The following is a 19,477-nucleotide window of genomic DNA, read 5'->3' as shown; positions in this document are numbered from 1 at the left end:
CATGTGTGTATACGTGCTGTGTGTACGCTTGGTATGCATGGCGGCGAACGATCGACACGCGAGATTAGAGGGAAAGCGTATCGTGGAAACGAGTTTCTTCTGGCGCTAGGTCCACCACGTCAAGATCGCGCGACAGATATGACTAGTCGGGAAAAACGTGCTCGAAGGAAAAAAGCCAGTCTGCATCCTGAATTTTCCGTAGTCTGGCACTGTATATTGTGTTTCGTGTATTCATAGAAAAACGTCAAATAATTCCGCGACTCGAATCATGGCATAGAAGACTAACGTTTGATCCTCTGGACGCCCAACTCGATGGCGTCGTTGACTAACGCACACGTGGCTCACTCAATGTATTTTCAGCGACACGCGGCATCCAGTCGCTCTTATTCGCGTAACGCAGCGGCGCCGCTTTAACGAAGCGATCAAAGAAGTTACGAAGGTGTGCTTCGAATTTAGACTTTGAAAATAGAGAAACTAGAATGATCTACTTAATAGCTTGTATTACCGACGATATCGATCTTTTTGGATTTCAGTAATACTTAAATTCAGATGATTCAAATTTGATCCTTCGCTACTTAGTGTTCTCAGCTTATAATACCAATTGCAAAAGGCAATGAACAGATGCGATGAGAGTATTATCGTTTATTCTTGTAAAATCTCATCAATTCTTTCTCCTTGTCGGTAGAATTGGATTTCATTAATAAAATCGCTACCTGTTTCACGAGAATTACAACATAAACCATCAATTTGTTGGAATTTAACCAAGCACTATTGTATACAAAATCATAGGAAAGTACAGATTTTCCGCGAACGAAAAGATTCTGTTGATTTTTCACGGAAATCCTACAAGTCATCTTTCGTGTTACAATTTCACCAAAGAAGTCACGATTGAAGCCGGGTCTTCTCGAGTTCCCGTGAAATCTCGTCGTTTCCCCTTGACAATTTTAAAAGGCTCAAAGTCACGGGTTAAACCCTCTTCGTGCCACTTTGACGTGGCTGTTTCAACCTCGTTCCTTTCACCGCCGTGTCACCGTAGCAATGGAACAAACACTCGCACGAGGGTTCCAGGCTTCCTTTCGACGCTACGGAAAATCGATGGATCAAGGATCGTAATGGACGACGTTACAAGCTCACAGCGGTGGCCACGATGCACTGGATACCCATAAATCGACCGCGCAGGCCACGTCCCAACGAATTGAATCCTCGTTCTCGTAGGTAGCTGCAAATTTGTACACATTACGTCGAGGTTTTGTCGTCATCCTCCGTTAGCCACCCTGTATACCACAAAAAGTTCGTGTATCTTTCAAAGATACGAAGGAGAAGCGACAAAAGAGGACCTTGGCCGTATGAAAGCTTGTATCTTTGAGATCGGTTCAGATCTTAGGAAGATAGGGCACGCGGTCGTATTGTGGTTACGCGTGCAAATTTACTGCTTGTAGGCACGCATCTGGCTTGAGGACCGTCTACATTTACAGACAATTGTTCGCAGACACGTAGATAATTCGCAGAAAGTCTATAGATAATGTGGCATACAGTAGAAGTCCAAAGGTAGTTCGTATAAAGAAGAGGAAAATCGGTATAAATGAAAAAATTTTGAGGTTGATAACATTTTTGAGAAGTTTGAGAAATCTGTGGACAAAGAAGTCTGTGTGATGTATTAAACTTCTTCTAAGCATGAAACTTAGTTTAAGAAACTTTAATACAATTAAACTTTAGTAGAAAAATTCGTGCGAATTCACAAAGCTTAGGACATTTATAATAAAATCCTTTGAATGTAAATTACAAATATCACCTACTTTTGAAGAATAATATTTTTAGAAAATAATGCACTTATAGGTACTTGTCCGACTATTAAATAATCATCGGTGCTTCACTGCAATGAAAAAGAAGGAATAGTGTCTGTAACTGTCCTCGGACAAGTATATATGAACAACTGTCTGTAAGTCTAAACGAGTCTTTAACTAACGGACCCACAGCTAGTCAGAGGAACTATATCTCCAAGGATCTTCATTCGAAGACTACCTACGTGGAAGATAAGCAGAAGTGAACGAGATCGAGGAGCATAGAGAGGAAATATTCTAGTCGCGCTGTATAAAGATGCTCCGCAAACCCACATCCCTTCCTCTACAGGGGGGTTGACATGTTTATTTCGCTCTGTAATCTTCTCGGATTACGTTTTGGCCACGGAACAGGGTGAAGAGGGGAGGGAAAGAGAGACGTTTGTCGAAGAGAGGGTGGAGAATAAAAAGAAAGGGAACGGAGAAAGAAAGGATAGCCAGGGGCGGAGACACGAAGCGCATACCTGGCGTCACACGTGTACCTCTCCAGAAGAGGCTTCTTGAAATCCTGTACACAAAACGGGCCCTTAAACGCAGTGACTGCAATCGACTCGTGGTACGTTCGTGTTACGCACACTGTGCTACTTCTGCGTAGAACAGCATTCACTGATGCTATAGTTGAATTGGGAAGATGTCATAATTTTATCGATTCAATAGCAGCAAATTATTTTATCGAAGACAGAATCAAATGTAATACGTTGCGGAATATTTTGAGGAAAATGAAGAATTTATTTGTTGCACAATTAATTTTTATTGGATTTCAACCTTCGTGAATAAATTACTTCTATTTATTATTATATAATAGTTCATTTTTTATTGTTACGAGCTCCAAAACTTTTCTGAAATAAAAATAAAGATTGAATGAATAAAAATAAAAATAAAGAATGAACTTCTATTTATTATTATATAATAGTTAATTTTTTATTGTTACAAGCTCCAAAACTTTTCTGAAATAAAAATAAAGATTGAATGAAAACAAATTTCGTTTTGGTAGCTTTTGAATGACCCCGTCATTTATGGCAATTAAATAATTAAGTAATCAATTGTATGTAGATAAAATGAGAATAAACTCAGATTTGCAACACATCCGAGTCGTATACCGAATAATTTCCTTTTCTTCAACGACTATTACGGATTAGTTCCAAACACCACAATGAGAGATAATAGTGGAAATGCACTTGCATGTTTCCACAGGAAAGAAGATGTTCCATGTGAAATTTACGACTCCCCACGATCGCGTGTTGTGAGCGCAGAATGATCTAGAGATGGATACACGCGGGCAAGAAAATTGGTCAAGGGATGATTTAGTGAGAAATGTCTTTTTTATGGCGCTTTGAGATTCGCCGGGAAGATACCAGGATGAAAAGTACGGTAGATCGATCTTTGTGTACATTTAGTCTGTAGCAGGAACTTTATCATCTTAATACATACTCTTCTTTATTCTTCAAAAAGAATCCTCCATAAATTATCATTTTTTATACTACTTTATTCTTGTCATTTTTTAAAATTCCTCGTAAATCATTTTGTTTGACAAACACATGTTTTAGAAAAGGTACAACTATCTGTATATCGTATCTCACAATATATATATATATATATATATATATATATATATATATATATATATATATCTAAATCAAAATGCTATTTAATGGATGAAGCTCTTCAGAAAAATAAACGTAGCTAATTAGTTTAGGCAGATCTTTTAAAAAAATTTTTATGATCTCTATAATCTAGCCTCTGGAACTACATAAAGAAAAAATTAATATCATTTCATGATCAATGTAACGGTGTTCTTTGCCAGAAAGAAACACAGATTACAAGGAGCCACCTTTGATTAAGCCATTCGACTCAACCTTTTGGGTTTCTCCGTTTTCATTCACGGAATACTCCGTACAATATAGATATATCGCAAGCCAATTTCTCCAACCACCCAGTGTATACTCAATCCCTTGCGGGGGAAAGCCTGGAGAACACGATCAAGTTCGTGGCTGCGAAACGCAAAATTCGTGACACGTTACGTAAATGCATGCAAATTTATTACAACCAGAGGCGCATGCGTGCGTCGCAATTTACAACGCTGTAAGATAAAATGCGTAATATCCCTGGGTATTAGAAATGTTACGGCGAGCTATAGAACGCTTCGAGATTACACGGCGGAGAGAAGACGAGATCGGCCGGGAAGTTTCTAAATAACACGATGCACGGTTTTCACGATTAGTCGAAAGAAAGAGAGAAGCAGGAGGAGAGACAATGTCGTAATTACCCGCTGTTTCACGAAACCCCTGCGATCTTCGAGGGGTTGTAGCTTCTTTCGAGAGCGTCTATCGATCCGTGTCGACCCTGACACGCAGACATACAGCTACGATGCTGACGAATAACGGAATACAATAGAAGTATCGTCGAAATATCAGAAAGCATCGGCATTGATTTGTAAAAGATCCTTCTTTGCAGAAGAAAGTTCGCCGGAACAAATATGTATAGATATCGATTTCACGTTCGCTGGATGAAAGCCATAAGCACTGTCATATTCTATTATTGTATTAAACATTTTATTTATAAGTATGATTTGTTCCAACGTCACTGATTTTATGCCAGAAAATAATTAATTCTATAGGTAGGGTATTCCATATCCGAGCCAGTTTTTGGCTATTGTAAGCTTTTAAGAAAATTGGAAAACTTCTGAATTGCCTATACCAAAGATAAACATTGTTTTTCAAACACGAGGATAATAAAATTTTACTCTGGTCGTGTCAATTTACTCGGAAAGAATGAATTATTCTTTCACCAAAATGAAAATAACCTGTTATATAAATCTAACATCGATAACTTCACATATTTTCAGTATCACATACATTCAACCCACATATCACTTTTCTCCCCAACGGTACAAGAAAACTACATTTCCCGACTACTTTCGTTGCCATCGAGCTAGCAGCCCTAATAGAATCCGTCCTCCCCAGAGGATCAGCGAAATTTCGCGCGCTCTCGCGAGACACGAACAATCAATAACGAATTCTCGATTGGAAGTCTCTCGCGAAAAAAACATCCAGCTATTTCTTCGTTCCTCGTGCATAAAAGATTCCCCGATATATTGGTGAGCGCGTAAGCACGCGTGGATCGTTTCTCGTTCCTCGGGGGCCCGCTTCTGTTCCGTAGCCAAGGTGGAATAGAAACATCGAAGGGAGGCGGCTTCGCAAACCGGTAGCCGCTGAATACTCCGGGGAATCCAGCCCCGTTGATTCCCCCCTACCTGTTGTCACGCGATACTCAGGTTGCCCTTCGAAGCTTTAAACCGCTTTTCAGTCGCGGTCTCTCATCTCTTAACATATAACATCTCTCTGAACCTCACTGATCCAGAGCGAGATAAACCAAGAAGAAGAAGAAGAAGAAGAAGAAGAAGAAAAGGGACAATGGGGAGAGAGAGAAAGCGAAAAAGCAAAAGAAGAGAAAGATGAAGAGGAAATGGACAACACGAAGCGCGCACGATGCGTCGGTTTCGAAACAGACGGACAGATTGTGCCGCTTGTAAAGTGGCGAGGAAGACCCCTGGAAAACAGGTCTCATGAAAAGAAAAGACCTTTCGTAGAGCAGCGAAGCGGGTGAATAGCACTCGAGTTTCTCGCGTTTATCCCCGACTAGCGCGCGCCAGGGCGAGAGAGCCAGGCATTCGTGGCAATTGCAGTGTGAAATGCCATGTGTTCATCCGCGCGCGGCACCACGACGTCTGCTCGGTGTCGAGTGTTTTAAGCCTTTGAGTGGTAATACCGGGCACGTTTATAAATTGAGTCCTCGTCCTGGAGGATTAGACCCCGACATCTCTCTCTCTCTCTTTCTATTCTCGTCGATGGGAAATCTGTGTAGGGACGTCCGATACGTTCGCATAATGCGCGTTCCACGGCCTCTCTACTCGTCCTGTGGATTATTCCGCGTCATGAATCTTCGAGACCATCCTCGCCCCGTGTCTACCTTCGCTAACACGCGGTCTCGTCCCTGTAGCTCCTGTATTCCTCACGTGGTTTCATCGACTTTCCACCGGATAACGGCCTGACTATCGATTCGACGCGATTTCATCATCGTGATCCACGCTTGTCCCTGTTAACTCCGTTTGCGTTTCAATTAGAGAGATATCGTACCACGCGTCGACACGGAATTTTGATGTGTCAGGGTCTGGTTCTGTGGTGTCGTCGTGGAATTATCATTTTACTCCCTTAAACCGCGATTCAACCGATCTTTGATCTAATTTTACCCTGTCGGAGGCTGCAAGGAATTTCTTAAAGGATGGTGAAATTCATCAAAGATAATTACTTCGAGCGCTGACAGAGCACGTGCACACGAAACCACTTTCGATCTCGAACGAAATAGTTTGCGCCGCCTACAAGCGCGAGTTCGCGAGGCTAACAAAGGACCCACGAAGGACGACATTGACAAACGATCCTCCTGTCGCGTTTCAATCCGCCGATAGGAGCTCTTACAAGTCTACCAGCGTTTTCTGTTTCTCCCTCTTCCTCTTTCTCTCTCTTTTTCTCTCTCTTTCTCTAGAGCGCGTTTGTTCCCATGAATTTCCTTCGAGTCTTGTCCAACGAAACACGAGCTCGCGAAACTAGTTCCCCGCGAGTACACACCGAACTGTTCCAAGCAAATACGTTTGCCGTGTGTGTAGCGCTTTATCGCCGCTCGTAAAGTTTCATCTGGACTTTAATTAAACCCGGGAACCTCTCTCGATACTAGTCAGACGCCGATATTTTGCATAGAATGAGCCTGTATAACCGGAGCAATCGAATCTTGATTCTCTGCCTTCCTCTAGGAATTCCTTTCTTTTTCCATTCTTCTTTCATGTAACAGAGGAAAAGCTTGATTACCTGAAAAATAAAATTCCTCCGCTTATATTTACATAGCTGATTAATTTTCTCTATGATTGTTTCTTATATTTATCAAGTAATCGAAGAATCTTATTAATCCAGAGGAGCGAGCTACCCCCTTCGAGCTTCCAATTATTCCCAGGACGAAACGAATTTTTCGCGTCTGGCGATCCATTTCAACTAGACGGATCGCCGTTAATAATTAACGATCCCCGGTTATCGGACTGGATTGGCCACGAAGAACCGGCGCGAGGTTGATTCGAGGGAAACGAAACGAAGGGAGCGAGAAAGGGGGTGGAATTACCAGTCTACCTCTCGCTCTCTCTCTCTCTCTCTCTCTCTCTGCCTCTCTAGGTTCGAACGAAGGCACCACGAGGAAATTTCGCGTGCGGGAAAGTGCGCGGTACCGGTGGAATATTTAAATGGCAAGGGTTGCCAGCCGGCACCTAAGTGGCACTCTCACCACTCCTAACCGTCTTTTACGTTTTCCGGTGGAAACAACGGAACGAGCAAGCGAACCCAAGAGAAACGTTCAATCCGCGTCCCAGCGTCGATGTCGCTTCCGCTCTCCATCGCGTGCCACCAAGAAGTTTCCATTTTTTTTCTTTTTTTGAGAAAAGGCCGCTGCTGGCTTATATTTTCGATGAAAACGCACCCTTCCAAGCGGCAACCATAGCTCGAACGCGGTTCCTATAGAAACTGTTAACTTTTTTCTGAGTCCTTTTTCTATTTTCTTTCTATTTTTTGTTTTCACGTTTCAAGAGTGGATATGTATTTTAAGATGAGATTGAATATACGAGAACGTGGTTGGAGGAACGTTATGTCGGTGGATTTCGAGTCGAGAGGGATCAAGAGTCCATTTTTACCTCTAGAAATGAAATATCTTTGAATATGGAATTTAATCTGGATTTTTCACTGCATTTTCAAGTCCCTGAACGATATTGGAGAATAATATGGAAAGGAAATATATATATATATATGTATAGTACCGATTGACAGTATATAAAGAAGTCGTATTCAAAGTATATCTGATAATCTAGCAACACACAAGTTTCCATTGACTACTCAAAATAACAAGTCTTTAGTCGATTTTACGGTGAATTTGTGTAAATGTAAGTTGAAGAGCGTGCACGAGACCCCAGAAGTCGCTTTCCAGACATTCTTCGTATATACATATGTATCTCTGAAAAACTTACTGCTTCATTTATCTTAATTAATCATGACTGACGAACTACGATGTATACCCAGGCTAGTTCATGCAACGTTAATCTATTCCCTCGTATACGCCGGTGCACGCTTCTAAAACATTCCGTAGAAACGGATAATAGCTGCACGCTGCTTTATTCATTCACTTGGAAACAATTGCATTAGCCTCGTCAAGTAGATATATCACGATGCTGTTTCTCTGTTAGCTACAAAGAATACTCTTCGTACATTTTCAACCTTAGACACGCCATATTACAACGCATACGCTCACTTACCAGTTTCAATCTATGATGGAGATAGAGCTATAGTAGAGTCATTTATATTTGAATTGCATTTCTTGGAATAAAATTTTAATGGATATCTTCCTATAATTCAACATGATTGTAAAATTATAGAAAGAGAAATTTTTACGCCGCAACCTATAATTTGACATCCTATATATTTATTACTTCTGATTCAAAGTTTTCTTTCATAAGAATCGTAACTCGTGGAAAGAATCAATGAACCTTGGTTATATCCATGAACTATTTGCCCATCAATGAGTTCGAGTAAACGAAGTTCAACTACATTACCATCTCTCACGTTTGAAAATCCTACAGCTTTTAATTTTAATCGGATTACTCATTTTTCTATTTCAGGTGCAGTCCACAACCACCAAGAGGTTTCACGGTGAAAGTGCATCGCCACCATTTTCTTTAATCCAATTTTCTTCGACGTAAGATGAACGAATGACCGACGAACGACGGTGACACGTACGCGATGAGGCCGAAATCGTGTTCCCTGTTCCTGTTGTTCTGCGTGCTGTTGCCGGGACTGGTGCGCCCCTTCACATCCGGCGAAGGTGAGCAAACTTCCATCCCAGAATCTCTCATGACGACAAAATGCAGTCGTCAGAGACTCTCCAGTTAGAATCTCGCTTTCTATCGATTCAAGAACCCGGCTGCGACAGTCGATGACTGAAGTGATCGAGTGCACTTCGTACGAGTTCTTTCACCACAGAAACGGGAAACGAATGCTCACGGCCTCGTAGATCGTTCGATAAGTTGGGAAACGGGCGGACTTGTTCTGAGAAACAGCCGCCATTTTGTTATTTTCTGCTCATTTCACGAGGACAATTAGTTCGGAGATAAAGAGCTTCTAATGTTTATCGTAAAATTCTGCATAAACTCCCCGGACCTTTAAAATCATACTATACAATTGATATTCCAATTTTTCAGAAATTTACTTTAGAGATCCTGATTTGTTTATTTGTATTATTGATATTGTTTGTTTAGATTCTGAGATTGTTTATTTCCATTCTTGATCCTTCGTAGTCGAACTGTAGTTGGCAATGTATGTTATGTCATTTCTTTTACCTTTAGCCGATTCCGTTTATTCTTTCGTATCAAAATTTAATTTGATAAAAATGTTACAACGTAGGCAATATCATTATTTTATGTTTATAATATTTGTTCCAACGTATCGTCCACTGATTCGTTTCTTTCTCTGATGATAAATTATTCTATTTTAAAATACCTTTAAAATAGAAAACCTAACATGTAAGAGCATAATAATCGAATCAAACCACCGTGTCCAACAACTAATGTGTGTTAATCCCTTAAATTCCTTGAACGAGCCTCCACAAAAAACTTCCATTTATCCATCATTTTCCTACGATCGCTCAAGATTCGATTTCCAATCCCCACAGCGAAGCTTTATTGTTCCCCGATCCCGATCCAAGGGTACGTCAGTAATGAACGTTCGACGCTCACGAGGGAGGAAGCCGAACACGGACATGCTTTTTGCGATTCCCTAGCCGAGAAAGAACCTGGTCGTGTTCTATGTGCACGGGGCTAGTCACGAGCACGGTCTTTGGCTTGGGAAAGGGAAAGGGTGAACGGAGAGGGGCCCAGGCAGATCTAATTATACGGCAAGTCAGCGTCGTTGATTAGTGGTGGGCATAACCGGCCGGTTACGTTACACCAGCCGTTTTCGATGATGGATTACGATCCCCTGGAGCTAGTTTTAAAGCGACTTTACGCGAAGAGGGGGGCTTTTGGTCTTTCTCGGTTTCTTCGCGCACTCGCGAGACCACGTGGCCGACTAATTAGCGTCCCCGACATCCACCGGCCTCGTCATCGCGGCACATAGGGATGATGAATGGCACACGGCGAGCAAAAAAAGAAAAAGAGAAAAAATGAAAGAATCGTTACACATAATGATAGAAAGTTCACGGATTTATACGCCTTAACTGCGCATATCTCGAAGCGAGAACCACTCGAAAATGTATTCCTTCGAGTGTGCAGTAGAAGAATTATTGCGTTCTTTAAACCTTCTTTCGAGGAAGTTGGTTATCGGTGTTCGCTATGTTGGTCGTATTTCAAATTAACACATTGGCAGTAGTACGCGTTATGCCTCAACAATTTCTGATAAAAAGAATTGTAAAAGGGGTTATGAATAACATGCGGTTTATGAGAAAGGTCATCGTATCTGCTTAACGATATTGTGTTATAGAATTGGTTGAAAAAAGATAGCGGTTATCGTGTGTGAGAAAATAAAGACCCGTTTAACTATAATATACGGATAATTGGAATTAGAGTGAGTAGATAAAAATGTACAGATATGTGCAATTGTGCCTCTGTGAAACCCATAGTTTTAACTTTTCGACACGTTAAACTAATCAATTCTAGCTCCCACTAATTTTCCGATTTCAACACTACGGAGCGTGACTGATATTTAACGCTTTTAAAAACAATACTTTAATCAAGTTCACGCGACTCAATTATTAATGCGTTAACGAACATACCAGTGGAACCTACAAAATCGTTTAACGAATGAATTTCACCGTTTCCACCTCGCTTGCAGTGACTCATTCGCGGATACCGGCAAACTCTTCCAACAACACAAACTCATCAATAGGCAAAGCCACAGCCACGCTTCACCGACGCAAACAACGCCAGCCAGACTTTTCTAACGCTCGGAGTAATTACGCTTTCCGACAGCTGGCACGGTCGTTCATTTTTTCCCCAAGCCACGGGAGAGGCACCGCCATGCAAATTGCACGCGTCGACATTTAACGACTTCGATTGTGTGTGCACGCGTGCGACTTTCCCGCGAAGCCAGCGCATCGTCGGCGACACCGTGGAGAGGAAACGGCGCCTAAGAAAATCGTTCTCTGTTCTTACGTTGCCAGGTGAACTGTTAACTGTTCAGTCGATAAAGAAAGAGGGAGAAAGAGAGAGGCTCTTACGTGCGTAGAAACCCGCGTGTGAATAATAGCTCTGACGATTTATCGCGATGTGATATCGTGTCATAATTCCAACGACTCGGCTGGCCGACGTTCCGGCGCGCCGAGGAAAATATTAGCCGCGTTAATAATTAACGGGCCGCGGGCAGATCGACGCCGCGCGTCGTTCTCACGTTTAAGATCGCAAATCACTTTGTTTGTAGCTTCGTGTCGCGTCTATTCCGTGGCGTCTTCAATTTTTCAGCCTCCTGCGAACTTTGAGAATTTTAAATGGTTCGAATAGTCGAGAATAAGGCGGGAAGTTACTTGGTTCCAGATGAGTCATATGATTAGTCTAACACAGTGGAATTGAGCAAATGAGCTTTCATAAATCGTAGAAAATTTATACGGTCTGTGGTACAAATTGGTGTGATGAATGTTGGAAATTTGCTTGAAGGAATAACAAAACACAGGAAGTAAGTCAGTCAGTAGGATTGAATTTGTCGATACAGTGTAGATATTTTGTATTCTTCGCAATATGAATTGGCACGATGAAGACTAGAAGTTTGCTTAGAGAAATGAAAAAGGTTCAAGGGAAGTAAGCTGGTAATTAGTAGGTTAAAATTCTACTTAACGGCGTGGAAATGAGCTTCGTTAGCATAACATGAAAGAGTTGTACTGTGATGGAAATTAGCGGTATAAATATTAGAAGAAACCTGGGAAAAAGCAATAGAAGAATCAAAGGAGAAGAAAAGAAGACGAAGATGATACTAGCGTATACTAGTAACACGAAGTGAATACTAATAAGTGAATACTTAGAAAACATTTAAAAACGCTTTTAATAAATGATATTGCAATTATTTGTTCGTATCAACAAAATGAGTTACAAAATTCAATGAAAAAGAAGAAGAGCTAATTGATTAATTGTTACTACAAAACATTTGGAAAAATAATTATTTCCTATAGATTGACGTTTGTAATAATAATCAGTTCGTACGAAGGGAATAAATAAAAAAGATCGATCGTTTCCACTGCATTATCCCCGTAACAAGTTCACCAAGCTTGTCGTCCGGCCTGCAGATAACATGCATCAAAATAACGAGTGCCGTTTTCCAGAAGATAGATATCCACCGAGACCCTGGTAAAAGCTATCGAACGTGTCTGGTTTTCGAGCTCGCGAAGCTAGCCAGGTTTCGCTCGTATCCGGTAGCGAGAGAAGAATTACGAGCGGAGAAAATACGAAGCTTCCCTGCCTTGGAAAAATGTTTATTCCGGCGTGCGAGAAAGCGGAAGGCGAGAGCGGATCGCGTCGACGAATCTTCAGATTTACGACTAATAAATTCTCCATACGCCGATGCTCCTTCTATGCTTTCGTAAAGGTCACGTCACGCTGCTGATTTCGGATTCTTCGACCCCATTCTATCTAGCACGGGTTCACCTCTGGGTAACAGTACCATCCTCGGGATTTCGCCCTTCGTGAGAACCTATTACTCATCCTCGTGCTAGCGTGGGCCCGTTTCCGAGCGATAAGTATCATAAGTAAATCGCGATCAGGTCCCGCGATACGACCTTCGATCACGTAGCTGACCACAAAAACAGAGATGGATAGATGAGGAACGAGAGGAGGAAAGATAAAGAGAAGAAACTGTAAACTGTTTGAAGATAGTGGGAGGTCGTGTGGATCTCGCGAAATCGCCCGGAGCAAAAATGCAAAAGCCAACGCGAATGCTGGTTGGCGGGTTGGCTCGACCGAGCAATTACCCGGTTGGTTCCACGTCGGAATGGGGCCCGTTCTCGGCCTCACAGCCGCGGAGGAGGAAGATGAAGGGGAAGGGGAAGAGTGGTTGAGTCGAATGCGAAAGAGAATAAAAAAATACACGGTGAAGTTAGTTAGGCGAGAGAGAAGGGAGAAAAACTCTTTAATCTCTCGTGGTCTCTCATCGGCACACTGCCCGACCGAGTGTATACCGCGGTCTTTCTTGCGCTCGTGGTGTATGCCTTTCTCCGTTTCCGTCATTCTTTTACTCGCAGCGACGAAAGGTCGGGTCAGCTTTAATTATCGTAAATCAAACGAGAGAGTGGTGCGCCGAGAGGAGGCCCCGGCAGTTGTGCAAGCGCGAGCGCCGCGATTATTGTTGAAATCGCGGAGAACCGCCGGGTAAAAGAGTGGCATGGGTAAAACGCAAGCCACGGACCGGCAGATCGTGAAATATCGACCGATCGAATTACAACACGACGATATTTTCGCGCGTTCCCTCGTCCCGCGAACTCTCGATATCTTCGAAGGTGGTTAGTCAAGTGTTGGTCCGGCAATCGCGTTGCGAAATTTCTCGATGCTCTTGGACACATCGGTTCGAAAACCGGATATGTTCGTTGTTTCTTAATTGCATCTTTCGACACTCTGGCTTACAGGCGTTTTTCTTCTTTTTTTCTTTTTTTTTTGTGTGTGAAATATACTTCTGGAGGTTCGAATTGCAAATCCGCTTTCTTAATAAGTCTTTGGAAAATTCATATCATTGTTCGCTGAAGTTTCTAGTCGTTTCAGTTCGAAAATTCCATATGTATTTTCATTTAACTCTTCTTAATTGTATCTTTGATTGCATTATATAATTCTAATAATAGATTCACGAAGAGCAAATTATATGTATATACTATAAGGTCAAATTATGTAATCAATTTTCATACCAAAGTTGCCAAAGTCGTCATTATCTTCGTCCACCAAATTCCCGATAACTTTAATCATATCAATTTGCCATACTTGTTCTTTCGTACATCTTCGTCTCAAAATACAATTCTATACAATCCAATTGCGAGTTTTCGTACTAGGTTCTTGAATATGCCAATCATTCCTATTTATTAACTTAAAAATTCTCCCATACTTCCAATCTCATTTTAATCACGATTCAATCTAAAGTAACTCGTTGCGATTACCATCCAGCGAAAAAAGAAGAAAGCTAAATCAAACGCAACGAATTTTTGAAACAAGGTACGAAGAGTCGCCAACCACAATCGAACGATATCGAGGGGAGGCACGGCGCGCGCGAGTTTTCCTGCGTTCGGTCCCGCCTCGTCAGAGATTCGAATCTTCGTGGCTCGCAATTTCAATGCAAATCGGTACACGAGCTCCATTGTGTCTGGCAAATGGAACGATGAATCCGCAAAAAGCGCGGGACGTGAAATTTTGTTCCAGTTCGACGGGTATCACGGATGAAGTACAATGGGCAACGGGCGAGAATCGACGTGACGTCGTTTTGAGGGCGGTGGTTATCGATAGCAGGAGGAAAGAAGGCACCGCGGGAGGCGTTCACGCAACCAAGCAGTCGTATCTGATTCTGTTACTCGGTTAATTACACGCCTTAACGTGGGCCTTGCTGCCGTGGCTGCAATCGACTCGTGTAATGCGCATCATCGCCCTACGCTTTTTACGATTCGCCGCCTCTTCCGGAGGCCTCCGTTTAATATTCACCCTTTCGTCAGCGTTCGCGCGTTTTTCGACCCGTTCCATTCGTTTAATTTTCTGTCGTTCGCGAGCAGGCCGATCCGCGATGACAAGTTTCGTGCCGCTTAAAACAATCGGTATACGCGTGATGGATGAAACTCGATAACGGATTGAGTTAAGCGATCACGCGCATCGTTGATAGGTTGATTCGCAGGATGTAGGTTTGTTATACAGCGTGGGATCGAACTGTGGGTAATGTTCACTGGAGCAGAGGGATAAATCGTAACGGGGAATTAAATTTTGTATATTACACTTGTAATCCTTAGCCTATATTTTAGAGATAGTTAATTTTGTTTACTGAACCATGTTATATAATTATTATATAACGAGATATAATTATATATACCATAAGATATAAATTGTAATAAGAAACAAAATTTTATATATTACGTTGGTGTGGAATTTAGTTTGTAAATCATAGTTAAAATTTTATAACTAGGATTATGCTCAGAATCAAGATGTAAATTGTACGATAATAGGAGATGAAATTTGACGTATCACGTATTTGACGTGTCTGTGGAATGTAATTCCTAAATTGCCGTTTGTGAAGTTTATAATTAATAAATTTCAGGTATTATAAAATACGTGTTAACTAAGATTTCCTAATCTCCATTTTCATGTAAAACGCTTTTCGCAACAGTCGGAAAGACACTGTCGTCGCTCTGGATCGTCCAGCCACCTGAGAAGTCTCTATCCTCCGGGTACACTGACCGCCCTTTAACTCTGACCTCTGACTTCTGGTTCCGAATACAATGCGGGGCTGTTGTCGCGCACCGTTCAAAGATAATGCGCGGCTGTCCAAATGGAACGAATCGAGGAAGGTTCAACCTGATTTCATCTCGGTGTCGATCGTTCTCCAACGATCAAAGAGAAAGATCCTCCTCCTCTTTATCGGTTCATCCTTCGTTTGTTTCTCTGTCTTCCATTTGGCCTGGTATCGATCTACGTACCAGCTTGTCTGTTACGATAAAGATCGATCGAGATACGAAACAGACGAGAGAACCACTCGTGGTTGACGTATGTATATCTCTCGTTAACCGGAATGACGATAGAATAAAGTTCCCTGGGAGCAGAGAACCCGACCCGTAGAAACTTGACTGGCATTATTTGGGCCCGAAGGTCGTGAACCGTGAAAGGCCTGGAACACAATGGCAACTCGAGGCGGACAGGCGCCGTCTTATTGTATATTTCAGTACACCCTCCAGGCCGGAAGTAGTCCTTTTTTCTCCAAGGGACCAATTCATGGGAAACGTTAATTCTTCAACGACTACCTTTCGCCACCTTTCGCCGAAAGTCGTTCAAAATATTTGCCTCGCACCTGGCGTTGACTTCTCTAGACTGGAATAAGTGTCGTTTCGGATAATCCGGGAATAGAAGTCGCTCTTGAAAAAGCTTTCCATTTCGATCGTCCACCCTAGCGCGACTTATGAAAACATTTACTTGTTGAAAGAGCAGCATTTTATTTATCTGAATGTTTTTTTTTTCGAGAATATGAAAGTTCGTATTAATCGATTAATTTCTATAACGTGAAACGTCGAGATACTGTCTTTCACGACTGAAATTCTTCTGATGTATGGGGATATCGAAGTGCAATAACATTCACTCACATGGAGTTGAATAATATGACCTGTTGTTTTGTAATATTTTTTCATATTGCCAGGGCATAGCACATCTACGTGATTCACTCATTGCATGATTTTTTCATATTTTGATACACTAATATTGCATTTATTATCGTAACTGTATCCATGTTGTATCGTGTTTCTGATGGAAAATTATGTATTTTTGAATCCTATATTATACATAAAAGAATACACTAAATTGAATTTATGAATGAGCATTTCCCTATTTACACGTCTGCTACCATTCATGCCTATTCATTATATTATTTTAAACAAAATTATATAGCAGACAGATTAATAATTCCAGACTTAAATAAGTAAAATCTAAAATCATAACGTATTCAACAATCCCCTACAACGTAAAACAACAATCACGTAAAATCAACAGCGTTATGGTTATCGTCCACATTACAAAATTTATCGCGACAATTTCCCCTTTCTCTCACTGTTTAGAAAAGAAAAACGAGATAACAAAGAGTCTAGTCTGTTACATTCAACGTGTAATAACGCCGATCACGCGAGGATCGGGTACTTCTACGGAATCGGACTTCCTGGAAATTCAATTCTCTCCCTCGGCCTTTTTCCCCGCAAATTAGCACCCTTCAGCGGTAACGCGGTGTCAAGGTGTCAACGAGGGTCGCCAGGGCGAGCACCTTGATTTCGAGACATCGTTAGATGCGCGGCTCACGGAAGATATGCTGTGTATACGCGTAGCTGCGGAAGAGGCGGAAGAGTCAAGCGGCGGGGTCAATGAAGCCCGGAGCACGAAGCGTTACTCTTTGGCCGACGTTCGGCCTGCTAAAATAACAAGGCACGTGACGCGAGAAAACAAGGAAGCTCTTGTCTCTTCCTTCGTCCGTCTTTCTTCTCTTCTCGCTTCGACTGGCCTTCGTTCTTTCCATTTTGCTTCTCTTCCAATCTTTCCCCTCTCACCTATTTCATCTTCCCATTCGATTTGTATATTTTGGTATCGCGTAGGAGATTAAGGAAGATTTTACCGAATCTTCTCAAGATGTTCACGTTCTTGTTGATTTTTCTTAATGTCATGTAAATTAGAAGTCACATGCCTATATGTCTTCGGGTTACAAAAATTTATGAATCATGGTCTTATCTCATAAGCAAATAAAACTCTGGTTTTAGAAGTTTACTAAATTCAGTGTGTTCAAGTACTGATGCAGTAGTAGAAGTATGTAGTAGAAGATGTAGAAGTAGTAAAGTATACATAACATACAAATTAAAAAGTAAAGTTGTTCAGGCACGTTTTGTACATTACATTTAGTACCTTTTAGTGCATTTAGTACATTGACGTTGAAGATACTGGTAGTGTGACCGGTATTATTTGTTTATGCAATTGAAATTCTGTAATCCTGGTATCATTGGTCACTGATCGCTTTTATAGCCATCATTGTAAAATTTAATGTCGCTGTTTAGTAACCGTGACAGTCATATAATCCATACTCATAAATCAATATCCTTACACCAGCCCACTCTTTTAAGAAGTGTCTCAGCCCCGTTTCTCTGTTGTATCTCTCCATTTTTCAACGGCTTTAACTCGAGCATAAGAGGATATATTAACAATTAATGAACTGTCCGAAAGCCTGGAAAATATTCTTTTCCAAAGTACCAAGCGCCATATGAATGAAACTCGTTTCCAAGGACGGAAGACATTGACCAGCCGCCGCCTCGAAATAGAGTCGTCGTCGTTCAAGTCCTCATTGTTCGCCACTTTCACCGCCATAAATAACCTAGTCCTAACACCCTGCATACACCTCTCGCCTCACCTAACCACAAATCTATTCTCCATATCCGTAGTTGAAACAAAAATACACATCTCGAAATCTTCCGCGCCGTATCGCGTCCCATCCAGAATCTCTCTCCCCATCGGTCTCCACTTCCTTCGAATCTTCCCCATCTCTGGCGAAGCACGTTCTCTAATCTACATCGTCCGCCTCTCCCCCAATAGCGCGTATGTTCCATTGACTCGCATAGCCGGCAAGAGCCAACCGTGCTGCAGGTACCTTTGTTAATTAAGAGGCGTCATGTGTGGCCCCTCAACCGTAGGTACACGTTGAAACTGTACACGCTCGCGTTCGTGTATCTGCCCGGCGTAATACGTGGTCAACCCATATAGTGACCACGCGAGACTTCCCCTATATATATGCATGTGTAGATGCATACACACAGAAACACATATACAGGGTGATTTTGAAATCGTGGTACGTGAAAATGTGAAGGATGTGATTCTTTACGTAAAAGTATTGGGTTGGCAACTAAGTGATTGCGGATCTTGTCATTAGGTGGTATCGACAAAATCCGCAATCACTTAGTTGCCAACCCAATATATTGAAAAAGATATCGGATAAAATGTGTTCGTACGACGCTTCGTTTGCAGGAAAATTGGGGTTTGAAATGTGTCGTATATGATGTTAGTAGAAATTCGTTTGAAAATTTCATTTTCATCTCATTTGGAAGTTTGAAGATTTCTCAAATACACGGGTGAACTAAATATGTTCAAATTCTACTTTTTCGAAAACGAGCCATTGCATGAACGAACTTTTGTTGAAATGCGTCAATATATCGTGAATGTTGAAATGCAGCCGAAAAACGTCATACAGAATAAGCAAATTATACGATATTTTATTATGTCATTATTAAATGTTTATATTATTTCATATCGTTAAATTGTTATTAAATCTTTATATCATTTAATACAGTTAAATTTTCATTAAATTTTATGTGAAGTAAACGCATTGTATCTTAATATATCACATTAAATCCGGTATATATATATCGTTATATTAATAAATCATATTTATTCTGTATTTCTACGTGACGAACCACGTCGTTTTCAGCTGTGTGTATCGCAATTTTAGAATCACCCTGTTAGCACAGAGGGAGCTCTTGTATCCAGGCAAGGGACACGACTAACTATCCAGCTACACTGGCTAACGAGGGGCCTCGTGCAGATCTCGTGGTGGCTATTCGATGGCGGGACCGGATTACACCGTTCCGTTCCGAATTATCGGAAACCGATGAGCTCGGTTTTTCCGTAAAACGCACGGCTCGCGTGTCGCGTGACGTTGCTCAATTAAGTTCGCAACCCCGGAACTCTTGCTCCTTTTTCGTCCCCGTTGTTCCCTCGTAGATGCGGGGGTGGGTTGTTTAGGGGGTATTTGCCACAAGCAATTACCGTGGCGCGATGGAAAGAGATTTCGACGGAGGTCGGCTTGTTCGGGAGGTGCGGC

The 19,477-nt window shown here is 41.7% G+C and overlaps 1 protein-coding gene across 4 annotated transcripts in view; it reads left to right on the top strand.

Annotated features, from left to right (window-relative positions):
* LOC126928913 (netrin receptor UNC5C-like) overlaps positions 1–19,477 on the top strand; it is a 44,964-nt gene that overhangs the window by 7,288 nt on the left and 18,199 nt on the right. For all 4 annotated transcript variants that reach the window (XM_050744789.1, XM_050744791.1, XM_050744788.1 and 1 more), the window contains exon 2: positions 8,545–8,747. In XM_050744789.1, the coding sequence (XP_050600746.1) occupies positions 8,666–8,747 (82 nt within the window). In that variant the 5' untranslated portion in view covers positions 8,545–8,665. The remainder of the gene's footprint in view (positions 1–8,544; positions 8,748–19,477) is intronic.

The sequence above is a fragment of the Bombus affinis genome, chromosome 2, assembly GCF_024516045.1.
Source record: "Bombus affinis isolate iyBomAffi1 chromosome 2, iyBomAffi1.2, whole genome shotgun sequence".
Taxonomy (NCBI): domain Eukaryota; kingdom Metazoa; phylum Arthropoda; class Insecta; order Hymenoptera; family Apidae; genus Bombus; species Bombus affinis.
This window is presented reverse-complemented; position numbering and strand designations above follow the sequence as displayed.